Here is a 12,718-nt window from a genome sequence, read left to right on the forward strand (position 1 = left end):
TCCTCACTCCCACAGGCTCCGGCGCTCCCACTCCCCGATCACGCCGGCCTCCCGCCCAGCGGTGCGGGCAGCCAGCTCCTAGCGCACCGCCGCCCTCGCCCCATCAACGCGCCGCGCCAGCTCGCTCTGCAGGGGGTCGTCGGCGTCCAGCATCGCGGCGGCCAGGCCGAGGGCGTTGAGCCGCGCGACCGCTGTGGGGGCGGCGGCCTCAACCGCGCCCAGGAGGCCCGCCCGCAGCCCAGCGATGCCCTCCACCCCGGCAGTCGCCCCGGTGAGCCGCAGCACGCCGCACGCCGCCATGCAGTAGGCCGAGGGCGCGGTGGGCAGGCACGGCGGCGGGTCCCGCGAGACGAGCGCGAGCCCAGCCGCCTCGCAGGCGATCCCGCGCGCGCAGAACCCCTCCATGGCGCCGAGCTGCTTGGCGGCGAAGGGGCCGCAGAACGGCCGCAACGCCCCGGCGAGGCACAGCACCTCCGCGTAGCGCGTGAGGCAGCGCGTCTCGAGGAGCAGGCGGCTCACCGAGGCGAAGAGGGGCTGGAACAGGCGGCCCAGCACGCGGAACTGCAGGCCGGCGTCCGCGGTGAGACACGCCACGGCCTCCTGCTCGAACAGCAGCAGCGAGAAGTAGGTCGCCACTGGCGTGAGGAACGTGCGCCGCAGGAAGATGAGGTCGTACAGCACCGCCGTCAGGGCCCGGTCGCGCAGCCCCTGCTGCAGCAGCCGCACCTCCGGAAACCCCAGGCCCGCCACGTGCGCCTGGACGGAGGCCACCCCTGCCCCGTTGAGCAGCGCGCCCGCCTCCGTCAGGAACTGGTTGGACAGGGGGAAGCTGCCTTCCGCCGCCTGCTGCTCCGCCTCCGACACGCTCCCCGCCGTCCGGTGCACCGCGAAGCCCAGCAGCGTGCGCGGCAGGGCGGGGGCGGCTGGCGCGCTGGCCCCCACCCGGAGGTGCTGCGCGTTGTACTCCCCCACGGTGCGGACGTACCCGGCGACGAGGGCGTCCCAGAAGCCCTCGAAGTCGGTCTGGCGCCACACGTCGAAGGCCGCCCGCGCGCCCGGGGACAGGAACTGGGCCTGCACCTGCCGCATCGTCATGCGCTGCCGCCCCGCGAACGCGCTCTCGCGCATCTGGCGCAGGCCCAGCAGGGCGTAGTTCTGCGCCTTCTGCACCCCGAAGGCCACGAGCGGCCGCAGCCCCGGCGTGCGCTCGCTCTGGCGGTGTACGGCGGCCAGGGCGTCCCCGAAGGCGGCAGAGCCCACGGGCGCCTCCAGCACCGCGGTGGCCTGGGAGAGCGTGGGCGCCGCCAGGACGAGCTCGCGGAGCACCGGGAGCGGGGACGGGGGCCGCGGGGGAGCGCACGGGAAGGTGAGGTCCGGGACGTCTGGACAGGGCAGGTGCAGCAGCAGCGCCTTTACGGCCTTCAGGTCCTCCTGGAGCGCCAGCATGCCGTGCCATAGAGGATCCTCCATTTTGCGCAGCCGCCACTATTATATATAACCCTCTCACTTCTTCAGCATTTGCTCGATGAACAAATTCAGAACAAACTACGCTTCTGGGTAGTATATAGCGAGTATCAGGCTATAAAGACTATTCTAATCCTTATGTTCAGTTGAAAATGCTGAGAAAAATAAATAATATCCAATAAACTTTTCACTTGGTTTAACTCGAACAACTGTACTCAACCTAGACTATCTTCTGTTAGATCTAAAGTAAGAAGATCACAGTCGGCCAAATTTAGAAACTGATAGCAATTCTTTGAATCCCTAACAGCCTGGTCTATGTTGCCATTAATAATATGAGAGTTTGATCTGCTAGTTTTAAAAATCAGACACCCTAATGATTTTTGTGATTTTTTGAGTTTGTTAAAGTTCATGGGTGCAACAGCTGAACGGCCTTTTAGCTGCATTTATAAAAATAATATATTATATCACGATATAATATAATTAGGATGTAAAAAGTTAATACCTGTAAAACTAACAATATATTATACAATTAATTAAATCTATTATTATAGATAATTACGAGAATTTATACTAAGTTTCAAGATAGTTTTATCCATATAAATTAGAGAACAAATAGCCAATTGTATCCTCAAACAAATCAGGTAAATAATAAAGTATTAAATTAATAGTAATAATAATTGTATATGAGTGTTTTCAAAAAGTATAGTTTAATTATTAATCCATATCACATAAATAGTAAATTTAAAAATAATAGAAATAATATTTTCTCAGAATAATAGATACTAAAGGTGATAGTAACTATAAGTTAAATAAATATGGGAGTTGTATTTACTGCAAGTCTCAGCATTATGGTAAATGCCAGTTAACACCAAAAAATATGAAAAATATGTAACGTGTTCTTTAAATAGTTATAATGCATTTAATTTTTGTGAGCATTTACATTAAAGCGACATATATTTAATTAAACTACACTACTAAATGTTTTTATTTTGATAAAATTGAGCTAATTTATAGAACTAAATATTATATAGAACAATTAAATTTTAATTAATTAAGGATACTGAATAATCTTAAATATTTATGTACTCCTGTTAATTAACTTAGTAAATACTACTAAATTCCTTAGAAACTAATTGCATACCAAGTATACTTTATAACTATTCCAAATATTAATAACATATTTCATCTAGTTTCTCCGGTGTTTATTATCAGCCTATTGCAATCGCGAATCCGAATAAACTGCCACTCCACAAATGCAGGTGGACCTCCAGCTCGACGCCACGCTGCGTTACATCGACCGCTATCAGGGCTGCCGCTCCGACACGCCCCAGAAGTCGTGTACTCAGTTCGCCGGATACGCGACAGTGCGCCCCACGGCGGAGCTGTACCCCCTGCCAGCGCTGCCGCCGCACCGCTGTGCCTCCCGCAAACCAGAGGTCGGGGATGGCCGGCAGAGGCTGAACGAGGTGCGCAACTTCAGGCGCGGCTGGCGCTTCTGAGTGAGGGGTTGGGTAATTTGTGTATCGAATGCGGCGGTCACGCCGACATAGGAAAGTGTCAGGAGTTTAAGTGCAATTAAACTTCGATGAATTTTCTGATAACATTCGCAAATATATTTTTTTCTGCTAAAAATATGTCTAAATGATATAATATGTTAATTATAATAAATTAATATCATTCTAAGTCTTTTATAAATATAAATTCGTCTTTCTTTTATATATTCATACTGCTAAAATTTAAACTAACTAGTCAGGATCAGTAAAGCTTAAACTATATCTTTCGCAGCTTATTGATAAATTTACATTAAATTAACTTTTTGATCCATTTTCTGAGCAAAACTCAAGATCTATAAATATATCATTAATATTTTCTTCTAGAATTTATGATTTAACAGTAGATAATTTTCTCAGACCCATTACTGGTTCTTCCTGGACTACAACAATAGATGATAAAGATGTGTCTGCTGATTATATAGTAGAAATACATTATCCCATTTCTAAGTTATCAAATATTCTTTATATTATTTAGTAATACTGTCAATAGTTTTTGTTTCTTAAGTTTTTACAAAAAACATATATATAATATTTCTAATTATAAATTAATACATATCTAGTATAAACTTTGTGGTCCTTATTGAAGTTGCTCACTTTGATTAAATGAATATTTTACAGATTGTATTTACATTAATAAAATTAAGCATAATTGATCTTATTGTCTAGGAAATATTGAGTTTGGATAATACGCTATGTTATTGCTTTATGCTTGAACATATATATAAATGTTAACTTTAATTAGTTGAATACGCAATACCTATTATGATAAATAACGAAAATAGTTAATATAATTATATTGATTGATTAAAAAAATCTGCAATTGAGTTTCCCGAATCTTGTCGTACAATTATCCTTATTATGAAATTTTTAACTTGTCTCTTCCAACTGTTAGCTTACTTTAACTTCATTAATTGTTTTGCTAATTGTAAATATAAATCTAGCAATTTATAAAATTTTAAAAAGAAATTTACATTATTATATAATATAATAAATAATTAATTAAAAATCTAAATACCAAATATTGTGTTTAGTCCTAAAACCACGCATCTCACTTTATTCAGGAACAAAACAAGTGTCATATAAACGCAAAAAACCAGTTTCAGTCAATTCCGTCCTCTTCATGCTCTTCTTGCTACTCAACTACCCCATTCACCTCGTACATCCCTGCATCGTTAAGCATTCCACCCCCGGCCACGAAAATTCCGGCCAGATAGTCATCCCCGAATAATGAAATTGCAATCATTTTCAACTTTTCGCTCCAATTTTAATCAACAAAATGCAGCACTTCCGGCGCTCTGAATAACAATTTCTGCTCCAACTCGTTAAGCCGCTCGGTGCCCACTCCCGATGCGGCCGAAATAAGCTCATTTTCCCTGAATTCGACCAACTTCTGATATATCGAGTTTGTGGTTCGCGGTGTGTGCTGCACGGCCAGAAGCTGCTTCTGGAGCGTGTTAAGCTGCTGCGCCGAGCTCTCGATACGGTATTGTGCTTCCTCCTGGATCGCTGTGAAGTTCTGCTGCGACGCGAAGAGCTGCCGCTCCAGGTCCTTAATTATGCGCTCGTAGCCGCCCACGTCCTCCTGCGCGCCCTAGAATTCGCGTTCCGTCTGCGCCTGCAGGGTCGCGACCTATCCCTCCAGCTGCGCTTTGCTACGGTCCAGCTTCCGCAGCTCTCTGATCAGAATTTCGTTATCGCGTTCGAGAGCAGCGCGCGCCTTCTCCTGCTCGAATGCGTTTCCGGCGCCGTCGCGCTCCTGGATCTGCCGGAAGAGCTGCTCCTGCTCCGCGAGAAGCTGCTACCGCTGCTGTTTCAGGCGTGTCACCTCGTCCTGCAGCTTCATGTTGTGCTTCGTGAGCGCCTGATACTGCTCGTGGGTGACCGGTGGAGGCTTCAGGACCTGAAAGCTCGAAATTTGGATGTTTTTGATGGGCGGAACCGCATTTTGGGGCCGCTTGGGGCGTTATATCTCTGCCGTGGATGTGCTATCTCGGAGGTCGAGCTTCAGCGATTCAATTTCACGTTTTGCCGCCTACAGGTGCGACTTCGTCGTTTTGTAGAGCGATTTGTAGTTTTTAAGCTGCTATTTGGCAAATTTGAGGGATGACTCCAATTGCGCGTTCAGTTCTAGAATTTGTGGTGTCGTGAGCGGTTTCGGCTTGGGTATTTGGGGAAGCGGTTTGGGCATTTTTAATAGTATACATATTGGATATTATATAAAAACCATAACTTAAATAAACTAGAAATGAAAGTTGTTTTTATATAATAATATAAATAACTTTTTATACAGTAAATCGGAAAATGGAAAAAATAATTTATTTATAATTGTAAATTTTTAAAAGGTAGATAATACTGATTTTCGTGAAATACAAGGTAAAGCATATAATTGGATGTGCTAGAATGAATAAAAGTTAGGTAAATCAGTTACGTTATATCTTTTAGCTTTCGTGAAAATCTTGCATATGAGTATACTGTTATTGAAATGTAATTCTTAGTTATAGGTTTTATACCAAGATTACATGATTCTCGTTTGGTTATAATGGTATTATACATTTAAATATTTTTTCCTAGAAATATTTATATTGCTATAACATAATTAACTAGCGTCAAAGAAATACTTTTGAATGATAGTATTTTAGTTGCGTAAAATATTTGTATCATAAAAACATATAATATATTTAAATATATATTGATTTACTGTTAAATAAAAATATAGTGAATTGTTTAAAATATTATTTAATTACTTAGAAATAATATCATTTGTAAAAAATCGGGAAACCATGTTCGAGAAAGAAACCGAGGAGTACAAGAAGAGCTACAGCCAGGTCGTGAGGTTCATGGACAGGCAGGAGACTGGTGTGAGCTGGATCAACGATGTGAAGTGAGGTAATTAGGTTTTAGGGAACTGGTCTAAACCACAAATACAATGCGTTTATATAATATGGTATGCGATACTGCATAAAAATGGGCAGGACACCGCCAGTCGCACACCAGGCCTTCGACGAGGCGTTCCTGCGGGTTCTCCGCACAAGAGTTCCAGACCTTCCGCAGAACGCATCTCCCCGCGATGCTATTGCGCTATTCCACAGCCTGTCTAAGCAGGATCGTCAGGGGTTCTGGCCGGCACTGAACAAGATCCTAGGGGTCACCGGGGACTGGTCCACCAAGCACTTCTCAAACTGCTATCAGAAGCATGCATACTCAGGGGACATCAAGCGCTACCATAAGGTACTCATCGACTGCATTGCCTAGGCGTACCACGAGGAGGGGCCAGACGTGGACTAGAAGACTCTTCGCGAGAGCTGCAAGAAGCTGGTGGAAGGAAAGGACATCTTCCCCATCGCCGTCGACAACCTTGTGTACCACGTGGTTAAGGGGCTCCGGAGCGGCGAGCGGCAGCTAGCTAACCGGGTGCCAGATCCCAAGGACACAATTGTTCTGAAGCCACTCTTCAGCAACCCTCCCGAGGCCTAGCACGCGCATTAGCCTGCCTATTACGGCATGAACGATCCTATAATTAACCAGGCGATTGCCTCGCTGGAAATGTTCCAGGCAAACCTCGCCAACTCCAACCTCCCGAGCCTGAATCTCTTCAGCGCCAACTACAGCGGCGCCTTCTGGTGATGGTGTATTGCCTCACAGCACATGCTCTAGCTGGCTCAGGTTCTCCGTGACGCTGTGGGGCGTGCTGACTATCAGGCCATGGTGGTCGTCGTGCGGCTGCTCTACGTCCTCCTTCGGCCGCACGTACGACAGGGTCTGCACGTAGGAGACCCGGTCGATCCAGTTCAGCGTGCTGGCCACGTACAGGCTGTCGGTCTTGGGGAGCTCCTGCGAGATGACCTTCTGGAAGAAGTAGGGGAAGAACACGCCGTGGTACACCAGCATCACCAGGAACCCGATGATGATGCCGTACCCGTAGCAGATCAGGATGTACACGGGCAGGTACTTCTTGTTCACCAGCACCTTCTGCTGCTGCCTCTTCACCAGCCGGTGGTTGGCGAGCGTGAACCCGAAGTTCAGGAACGACTGGTAGTAGATCGCGCGGTACTGGGCCAGCTCGGCCGAGGCGTCGGAGAGCATCGCCAGCTCCTGGAATATTATCGTGTGCAGGCAGAGCAGCACGGAGAAGATCACCAGCCGGTTCGGGGTCGTCAGGAACTCGGTGGGCATGAACCGGAGGATGTGGTGCCGGTAAAACCCGATGTAGATCGTGGTCCGGGCGAGTGAGAGCGGGATGGAGTCGTTGATGACGTAGTACAGCAGCCAGCTAATCAGGTACCAGAAGATGATCTTGTACGGGTATGGGTGGTGGATCACCTGATGGTCGAAGAAGAACAGCGACATCATGACGGTGATCGTGAACCAGTACCTGTGCAGGATGATGATGTCCGTCTGCCCTGGGAAGTAGCGCAAGACGAAGAAGGACTCCGCCGCAAAGAGCAGCACCCCGCAGCCCACGACGAGTGACGACACGATTATGTACTTCACGACGTAGTGGAGCTTCTCCAGGCGCTTTTCTGCCTCCTTGAAGGTGCGCTGGGTCAGCAGCGAGGCGAGGGTGAGGCTCGAGATTATGTCGCCGTAGAATATTTCGAAGTACCGCGGGCTCATCCCGCAGCACAGGAAGACGGTGCCGAAGACGATGACGGCGATGGGCAGGGACGCGAGGACGGACAGGAGGCACTTGAGCAGCTGCAGGGCAAACTCGTTCATTTATTTTGGCGTTACGTAACCTCATTATTATAGTCTATACGCGCAAATGGCGGCCGTCATAAACTCGCTGCTGCATTCAGCCAGGCATCGCTCTGGGCCGGCGGCCGCCGAGGCAAGTGTAGGGTGGGATTACTAGTATACAATACCACATAGTATATGCTATCCGGCCCGCCCAGGGCTCTGGAGGAGGCAGATGCAGCGGCACCGGGTCCTCTTGCGCCCGCAGCCGTCCCGCACCCAGAATGCAAGAGCTGCGGTGTGGAGGCCGGCAGAGCATTTTCGCAATTTGGCATTAGCGACTTTGGACACCCCACTCAGGCCCAGCTGACCTGGCGGAGCAGGGCGGGCTCGCTGCTCACCATCCCACCCGTACTCAGCGGGCAACGCCGCGAAGACAGTGCCGGCGCACGGGCAGACATAAATTATCCGGCAGCAGCGTCCCTGCAGCAGTACGGGCAGGCGCCTCCCCACGACTCCGCGCAAGGCCCAATCGCCCCCCGCTGGCGCCGAGTCACTCCGCGGATCGCCAGGATTGCTCCGCGCACGCAGAAACTCTCTCGCAAATTTGATTTAATTTCAGAAAAACCAACTAATTTACCAATATACTTGTACCCGCACCGATCTGGCCATACTCATATATGCGCGACTATTCAAAAACTAATGAATATTTGATATTATACGGTACTGTCGATAGAATCACTTCCCAGAATGGACAAAATATAGCCCGAGCAGAGGATCTTCATCTACAAGCAGGTCTTCAGCGAGACCAGTCTGCCCAAGAAGATCATCGACGACTATATGAAGGCCTCCGCGAAAACCCAGCAGGAGGCCAAAGTTTTCAAAACCACGATCTACCCCAAAAAGTCGGTCCCCTACCACGAGATAAACTTTAAAAACCTAGACAGGCTCGAGCTGCCGGTGGATATCTACAACCGGTCCCTGCTGTACACGACGTTCCTGGGCGCGCAGACGCTGCAGACGGCGCGGGACCTGCTCTACCGCGTGAAGCTCCTGCCAATGAACGCCGAGTTCAACCTGGTGCACGACAGGGACATCCTGGAGACGCAGTTCCTGGCGAGCAACTACGTCTAGCAGCACTCGATGCTGCTCGCGGACATCGACCGGACCTTCTCCTCGCTCTGGCTGTTCCAGGCAGGCCAGCTGTTGTTCCATCCACTGAACAACGTGGTGTGCGCCGCCATCCTCCACAACAACTTCTACGTGCAGGGGCTGTCGCTTCTAACCGCTGTGCTGTTACTGAGCGCGGACACGGAGGAGCAGGCGCTGGCGCTGGTCTTGCACTACTGCGGGTCCAGGGTGTTCCGGGATTTCCAGTCGTTTGCGGAGCAGACCATCAAGACGTACTCCATTTGCATTTTCAAGGCGGTCATCCGCCTGTTCGAGGACCAGGGCGAGCCCTTGCACGTCATCCAGGAGCGACTGTCGCAGAGCGTCTATCATCTGGTGGACTGCGCGCTCAGCGGACTGATCTTCACGGGCTTCGCCAAGAAAGGAATTAAATTCTCACTGAGAATCTTAGACGTGGTCATGGCGAGCACCAATTTAGACCAGACATTGCTCGAAGTGCTGATTGCGTACGCCTATGAGTCGAGCTGCGAAATATTGGAGAACGGCGATGAGGGCGTCGTGTAGATGATGAAACAAGGCGGCGGGGATCCAGCCAGGATTATACAGACCGCGAAGCGCATTAAGGGGAAATTTACGGCCGAGATCAACAACCTGTTCGTGCTGCTGGAGATGGTCTGAGGTCACAACCAGTTCAGCAGGCGGTCCCGGAGCACCAGGTAATTCTTGATATTGTCCGTCCTGTTCATCTGTATTTGCATGTTGTCAATCATGCTTTACGATGGACGATACGCCAGCGTAATTGAACGCATTTTAAGGATGCGGTAGTATGATAAATAATATTATTTCTATATAGTAAGGTCACTTAGTCATAAGCTAGTTTCTGGAGTCATGCTTTGCTGTAAATTCTTTAATTTAAAGTAGCTATCTCGATAACTAACGTCATCAAAATACACTTTATAGTCCAGCATGATAAGTATCTTATTTTCTTCTACCTTCACCTGATGGGGGTCCTTAACGAATTTATAAAGTCGTGATGGCGCATCAACAATCATCTTGTTGGTTAAGGATAATACCGCAGTAATTGTTGACTCGTAGTCGTCAATTTGGTGATTGCTCTCAAAAATCCGAACAAACAATGGAAGGCAGCAAACTAATGACTCTGGCACCAAGCCACCATGGATAAGAAGGCCGTATACCAAGTCATAAATATCTTTGAGCGGGATATCATCAAAGTACATGTGTAGAAACAATGCGATGTTGCGAGTGGTTATATGATTCATACTATAAAGTGATTTTCTAATAAAACCATTAATAACATATATTATTTCGCAATTATTTTTAGTAGATTTTATAATACAAGAAACTATTGAGTGTTAATGATAACAAGTTCAGTCTCTTTCACCTCTGATATTTTGCATTGTAAAGGCATCTTCTACGTCTCTTTGCGTCAAATTTTTTCCAAGTAGATACGAAAGTTTCGCATATGCTGCTTCTGATGTCATGCCCTACGATGATTTAGCGCCTGCTTTCTTCAGCTAACTCGAGGCATTATACGAGCCGAGTTTAATTTCGCTAGTATGAGCTTGCGATACCAATCCAATTACACAGCCTGCCTTGTGTAATTCCCCTAGTTTTTCGCAGAATTAGTCCGAACCACCATTTCCTTCGCCGAACACTTGTAGAATTATACCCTTGCATGACTAGTAATTTTCTAAAACTTAAGGCTCGAGCCCTGGGACTAAGTGGATTACTCCTATAGAATCACAAATATCCGCAACTTTAAAATCGCCTGCTCCATAATCCGGCTCTTAAAAGTTTCTCACCAAATCACGTCTATAGTTAAGCGTTATGCCAAACTCAGCCAAAGGTTGCATTTAGGTAGAGTCAAATGCATCTAAGGACCATGACGAAAACTTTTAACTTCTATTTCCACGCATAAGCTTATTATTTATAAATACTGTTACCTCAGGAATTTACAGCTAAGAAGCACAAATAATAGATCCTGCTAAGTTAAAGTATCCATCAGAGTAAGGAGATGATAAAGGTAGTTACGATGCGGTCAAAACTACATGCTTCTATAAATTCTCAAACATGAACGAAAGCGCGGATGCAGTATACGCTAAAGTATCAGTTCCATGAACAATGACAAAGCCTTTGAAGATTTCGTAGATCTCAAGGACTGAAAGGGCTATTTTCCTCCAATCTTCTGGTGTCATGATAGAAGAATCAATAGGAGGGGGTAATGAATATAACATATAAGATGGCATATCTTTATGGATAAAAATAGGATTAGTTTAGAGTACCGATAATAAATAGTTTGGATCTGGACTCAATTGTCCCTATGCATCTTTCACCATACCAATAGTTCCACCAGTATAAATAATAGCGATAGCCTTAGATGGTTTTTCGGGTAGTTTAGTGATTGGTTTGAGTAATTTTTCATGAATATTTTAACAGGTTTATTTAGGGGATTCAAATTATTGTTATATTTTGTCAGATAATGATTTTGTACCGTATAAAGGGATACCTTCTACATTTGGCAATGTGGATGGTGGAGACTTTAGTAACTTGTCTTTAATGATTGTATGTTATTAAATTGAATTTACTTGCACCTGATTTAACCGCGGTTTAATAATATTTTAATGAGCTTATTAATTCTTGCTCATTTAAGTATTGCTTATGATGCTACAAGAGATATAGTTTAATATAATATATCTGGTGAAAAAATGTATATATAATTATTATGAATACTAATATAATAATTTAATTCAGAATCACAAATAAATGAACTACTAACAAAGTTTATACGAAAAATTACTCAAACCAATCACTAAACTACCCGAAAAACCATCTAAGGCTATCGCTATTATTTATACTGGTGGAACTATTGGTATGGTGAAAGATGCATAGGGACAATTGAGTCCAGATCCAAACTATTTATTATCGGTACTCTAAACTAATCCTATTTTTATCCATAAAGATATGCCATCTTATATGTTATATTCATTACCCCCTCCTATTGATTCTTCTATCATGACACCAGAAGATTGGAGGAAAATAGCCCTTTCAGTCCTTGAGATCTACGAAATCTTCAAAGGCTTTGTCATTGTTCATGGAACTGATACTTTAGCGTATACTGCATCCGCGCTTTCGTTCATGTTTGAGAATTTATAGAAGCATGTAGTTTTGACCGCATCGTAACTACCTTTATCATCTCCTTACTCTGATGGATACTTTAACTTAGCAGGATCTATTATTTGTGCTTCTTAGCTGTAAATTCCTGAGGTAACAGTATTTATAAATAATAAGCTTATGCGTGGAAATAGAAGTTAAAAGTTTTCGTCATGGTCCTTAGATGCATTTGACTCTACCTAAATGCAACCTTTGGCTGAGTTTGGCATAACGCTTAACTATAGACGTGATTTGGTGAGAAACTTTTAAGAGCCGGATTATGGAGCAGGCGATTTTAAAGTTGCGGATATTTGTGATTCTATAGGAGTAATCCACTTAGTCCCAGGGCTCGAGCCTTAAGTTTTAGAAAATTACTAGTCATGCAAGGGTATAATTCTACAAGTGTTCGGCGAAGGAAATGGTGGTTCGGACTAATTCTGCGAAAAACTAGGGGAATTACACAAGGCAGGCTGTGTAATTGGATTGGTATCGCAAGCTCATACTAGCGAAATTAAACTCGGCTCGTATAATGCCTCGAGTTAGCTGAAGAAAGCAGGCGCTAAATCATCGTAGGGCATGACATCAGAAGCAGCATATGCGAAACTTTCGTATCTACTTGGAAAAAATTTGACGCAAAGAGACGTAGAAGATGCCTTTACAATGCAAAATATCAGAGGTGAAAGAGACTGAACTTGTTATCATTAACACTCAATAGTTTCTTGTAT

The 12,718-nt window shown here is 45.9% G+C and overlaps 11 protein-coding genes across 11 annotated transcripts; 5 read left to right on the forward strand and 6 right to left on the reverse strand. All coding sequences in view use genetic code 6, as the record gives it.

Annotated features, from left to right (window-relative positions):
- Nucleotides 1-3: 3 nt before the first annotated feature.
- SS50377_22850 (uncharacterized protein) lies at nucleotides 4-1,470 on the reverse strand (the record flags this gene model as incomplete). The annotated part of the gene is made up of 1 exon (XM_067906728.1): nucleotides 4-1,470. The coding sequence occupies one exon, from the start codon at nucleotides 1,468-1,470 to the stop codon at nucleotides 4-6; it is 1,467 nt and encodes a 488-aa protein (XP_067765996.1).
- Nucleotides 1,471-1,679: 209 nt separating this feature from the next.
- Nucleotides 1,680-1,907, reverse strand: SS50377_22851 (uncharacterized protein; the record flags this gene model as incomplete). Its single annotated transcript, XM_067906729.1, has 1 exon — nucleotides 1,680-1,907. The coding sequence occupies one exon, from the start codon at nucleotides 1,905-1,907 to the stop codon at nucleotides 1,680-1,682; it is 228 nt and encodes a 75-aa protein (XP_067765997.1).
- An 810-nt stretch (nucleotides 1,908-2,717) lies between these two features.
- SS50377_22852 (uncharacterized protein) lies at nucleotides 2,718-2,963 on the forward strand (the record flags this gene model as incomplete). The annotated part of the gene is made up of 1 exon (XM_067906730.1): nucleotides 2,718-2,963. The coding sequence occupies one exon, from the start codon at nucleotides 2,718-2,720 to the stop codon at nucleotides 2,961-2,963; it is 246 nt and encodes an 81-aa protein (XP_067765998.1).
- Nucleotides 2,964-4,116: 1,153 nt separating this feature from the next.
- Nucleotides 4,117-5,205, reverse strand: SS50377_22853 (uncharacterized protein; the record flags this gene model as incomplete). The annotated part of the gene is made up of 1 exon (XM_067906731.1): nucleotides 4,117-5,205. One exon carries the CDS (start codon nucleotides 5,203-5,205, stop codon nucleotides 4,117-4,119), a length of 1,089 nt encoding a protein of 362 aa, XP_067765999.1.
- Nucleotides 5,206-5,981: 776 nt separating this feature from the next.
- Nucleotides 5,982-6,641, forward strand: SS50377_22854 (uncharacterized protein; the record flags this gene model as incomplete). Its single annotated transcript, XM_067906732.1, has 1 exon — nucleotides 5,982-6,641. One exon carries the CDS (start codon nucleotides 5,982-5,984, stop codon nucleotides 6,639-6,641), a length of 660 nt encoding a protein of 219 aa, XP_067766000.1.
- Nucleotides 6,642-6,653: 12 nt separating this feature from the next.
- On the reverse strand, nucleotides 6,654-7,733 carry SS50377_22855 (Transmembrane domain-containing protein; the record flags this gene model as incomplete). The annotated part of the gene is made up of 1 exon (XM_067906733.1): nucleotides 6,654-7,733. One exon carries the CDS (start codon nucleotides 7,731-7,733, stop codon nucleotides 6,654-6,656), a length of 1,080 nt encoding a protein of 359 aa, XP_067766001.1.
- Nucleotides 7,734-7,889: 156 nt separating this feature from the next.
- Nucleotides 7,890-8,405, forward strand: SS50377_22856 (uncharacterized protein; the record flags this gene model as incomplete). Its single annotated transcript, XM_067906734.1, has 1 exon — nucleotides 7,890-8,405. One exon carries the CDS (start codon nucleotides 7,890-7,892, stop codon nucleotides 8,403-8,405), a length of 516 nt encoding a protein of 171 aa, XP_067766002.1.
- Nucleotides 8,406-8,441: 36 nt separating this feature from the next.
- Nucleotides 8,442-9,500, forward strand: SS50377_22857 (TBC domain-containing protein; the record flags this gene model as incomplete). The annotated part of the gene is made up of 1 exon (XM_067906735.1): nucleotides 8,442-9,500. One exon carries the CDS (start codon nucleotides 8,442-8,444, stop codon nucleotides 9,498-9,500), a length of 1,059 nt encoding a protein of 352 aa, XP_067766003.1.
- A 188-nt stretch (nucleotides 9,501-9,688) lies between these two features.
- On the reverse strand, nucleotides 9,689-10,102 carry SS50377_22858 (uncharacterized protein; the record flags this gene model as incomplete). The annotated part of the gene is made up of 1 exon (XM_067906736.1): nucleotides 9,689-10,102. One exon carries the CDS (start codon nucleotides 10,100-10,102, stop codon nucleotides 9,689-9,691), a length of 414 nt encoding a protein of 137 aa, XP_067766004.1.
- A 108-nt stretch (nucleotides 10,103-10,210) lies between these two features.
- On the reverse strand, nucleotides 10,211-11,488 carry SS50377_22859 (L-asparaginase; the record flags this gene model as incomplete). The annotated part of the gene is made up of 1 exon (XM_067906737.1): nucleotides 10,211-11,488. One exon carries the CDS (start codon nucleotides 11,486-11,488, stop codon nucleotides 10,211-10,213), a length of 1,278 nt encoding a protein of 425 aa, XP_067766005.1.
- Nucleotides 11,489-11,606: 118 nt separating this feature from the next.
- On the forward strand, nucleotides 11,607-12,683 carry SS50377_22860 (L-asparaginase; the record flags this gene model as incomplete). The annotated part of the gene is made up of 1 exon (XM_067906738.1): nucleotides 11,607-12,683. One exon carries the CDS (start codon nucleotides 11,607-11,609, stop codon nucleotides 12,681-12,683), a length of 1,077 nt encoding a protein of 358 aa, XP_067766006.1.
- Nucleotides 12,684-12,718: the final 35 nt, after the last annotated feature.

This window comes from Spironucleus salmonicida, chromosome 3 (assembly GCF_000497125.1).
Source record: "Spironucleus salmonicida strain ATCC 50377 chromosome 3, whole genome shotgun sequence".
In the NCBI taxonomy this organism is placed as follows: Eukaryota; Fornicata; order Diplomonadida; family Hexamitidae; genus Spironucleus; species Spironucleus salmonicida.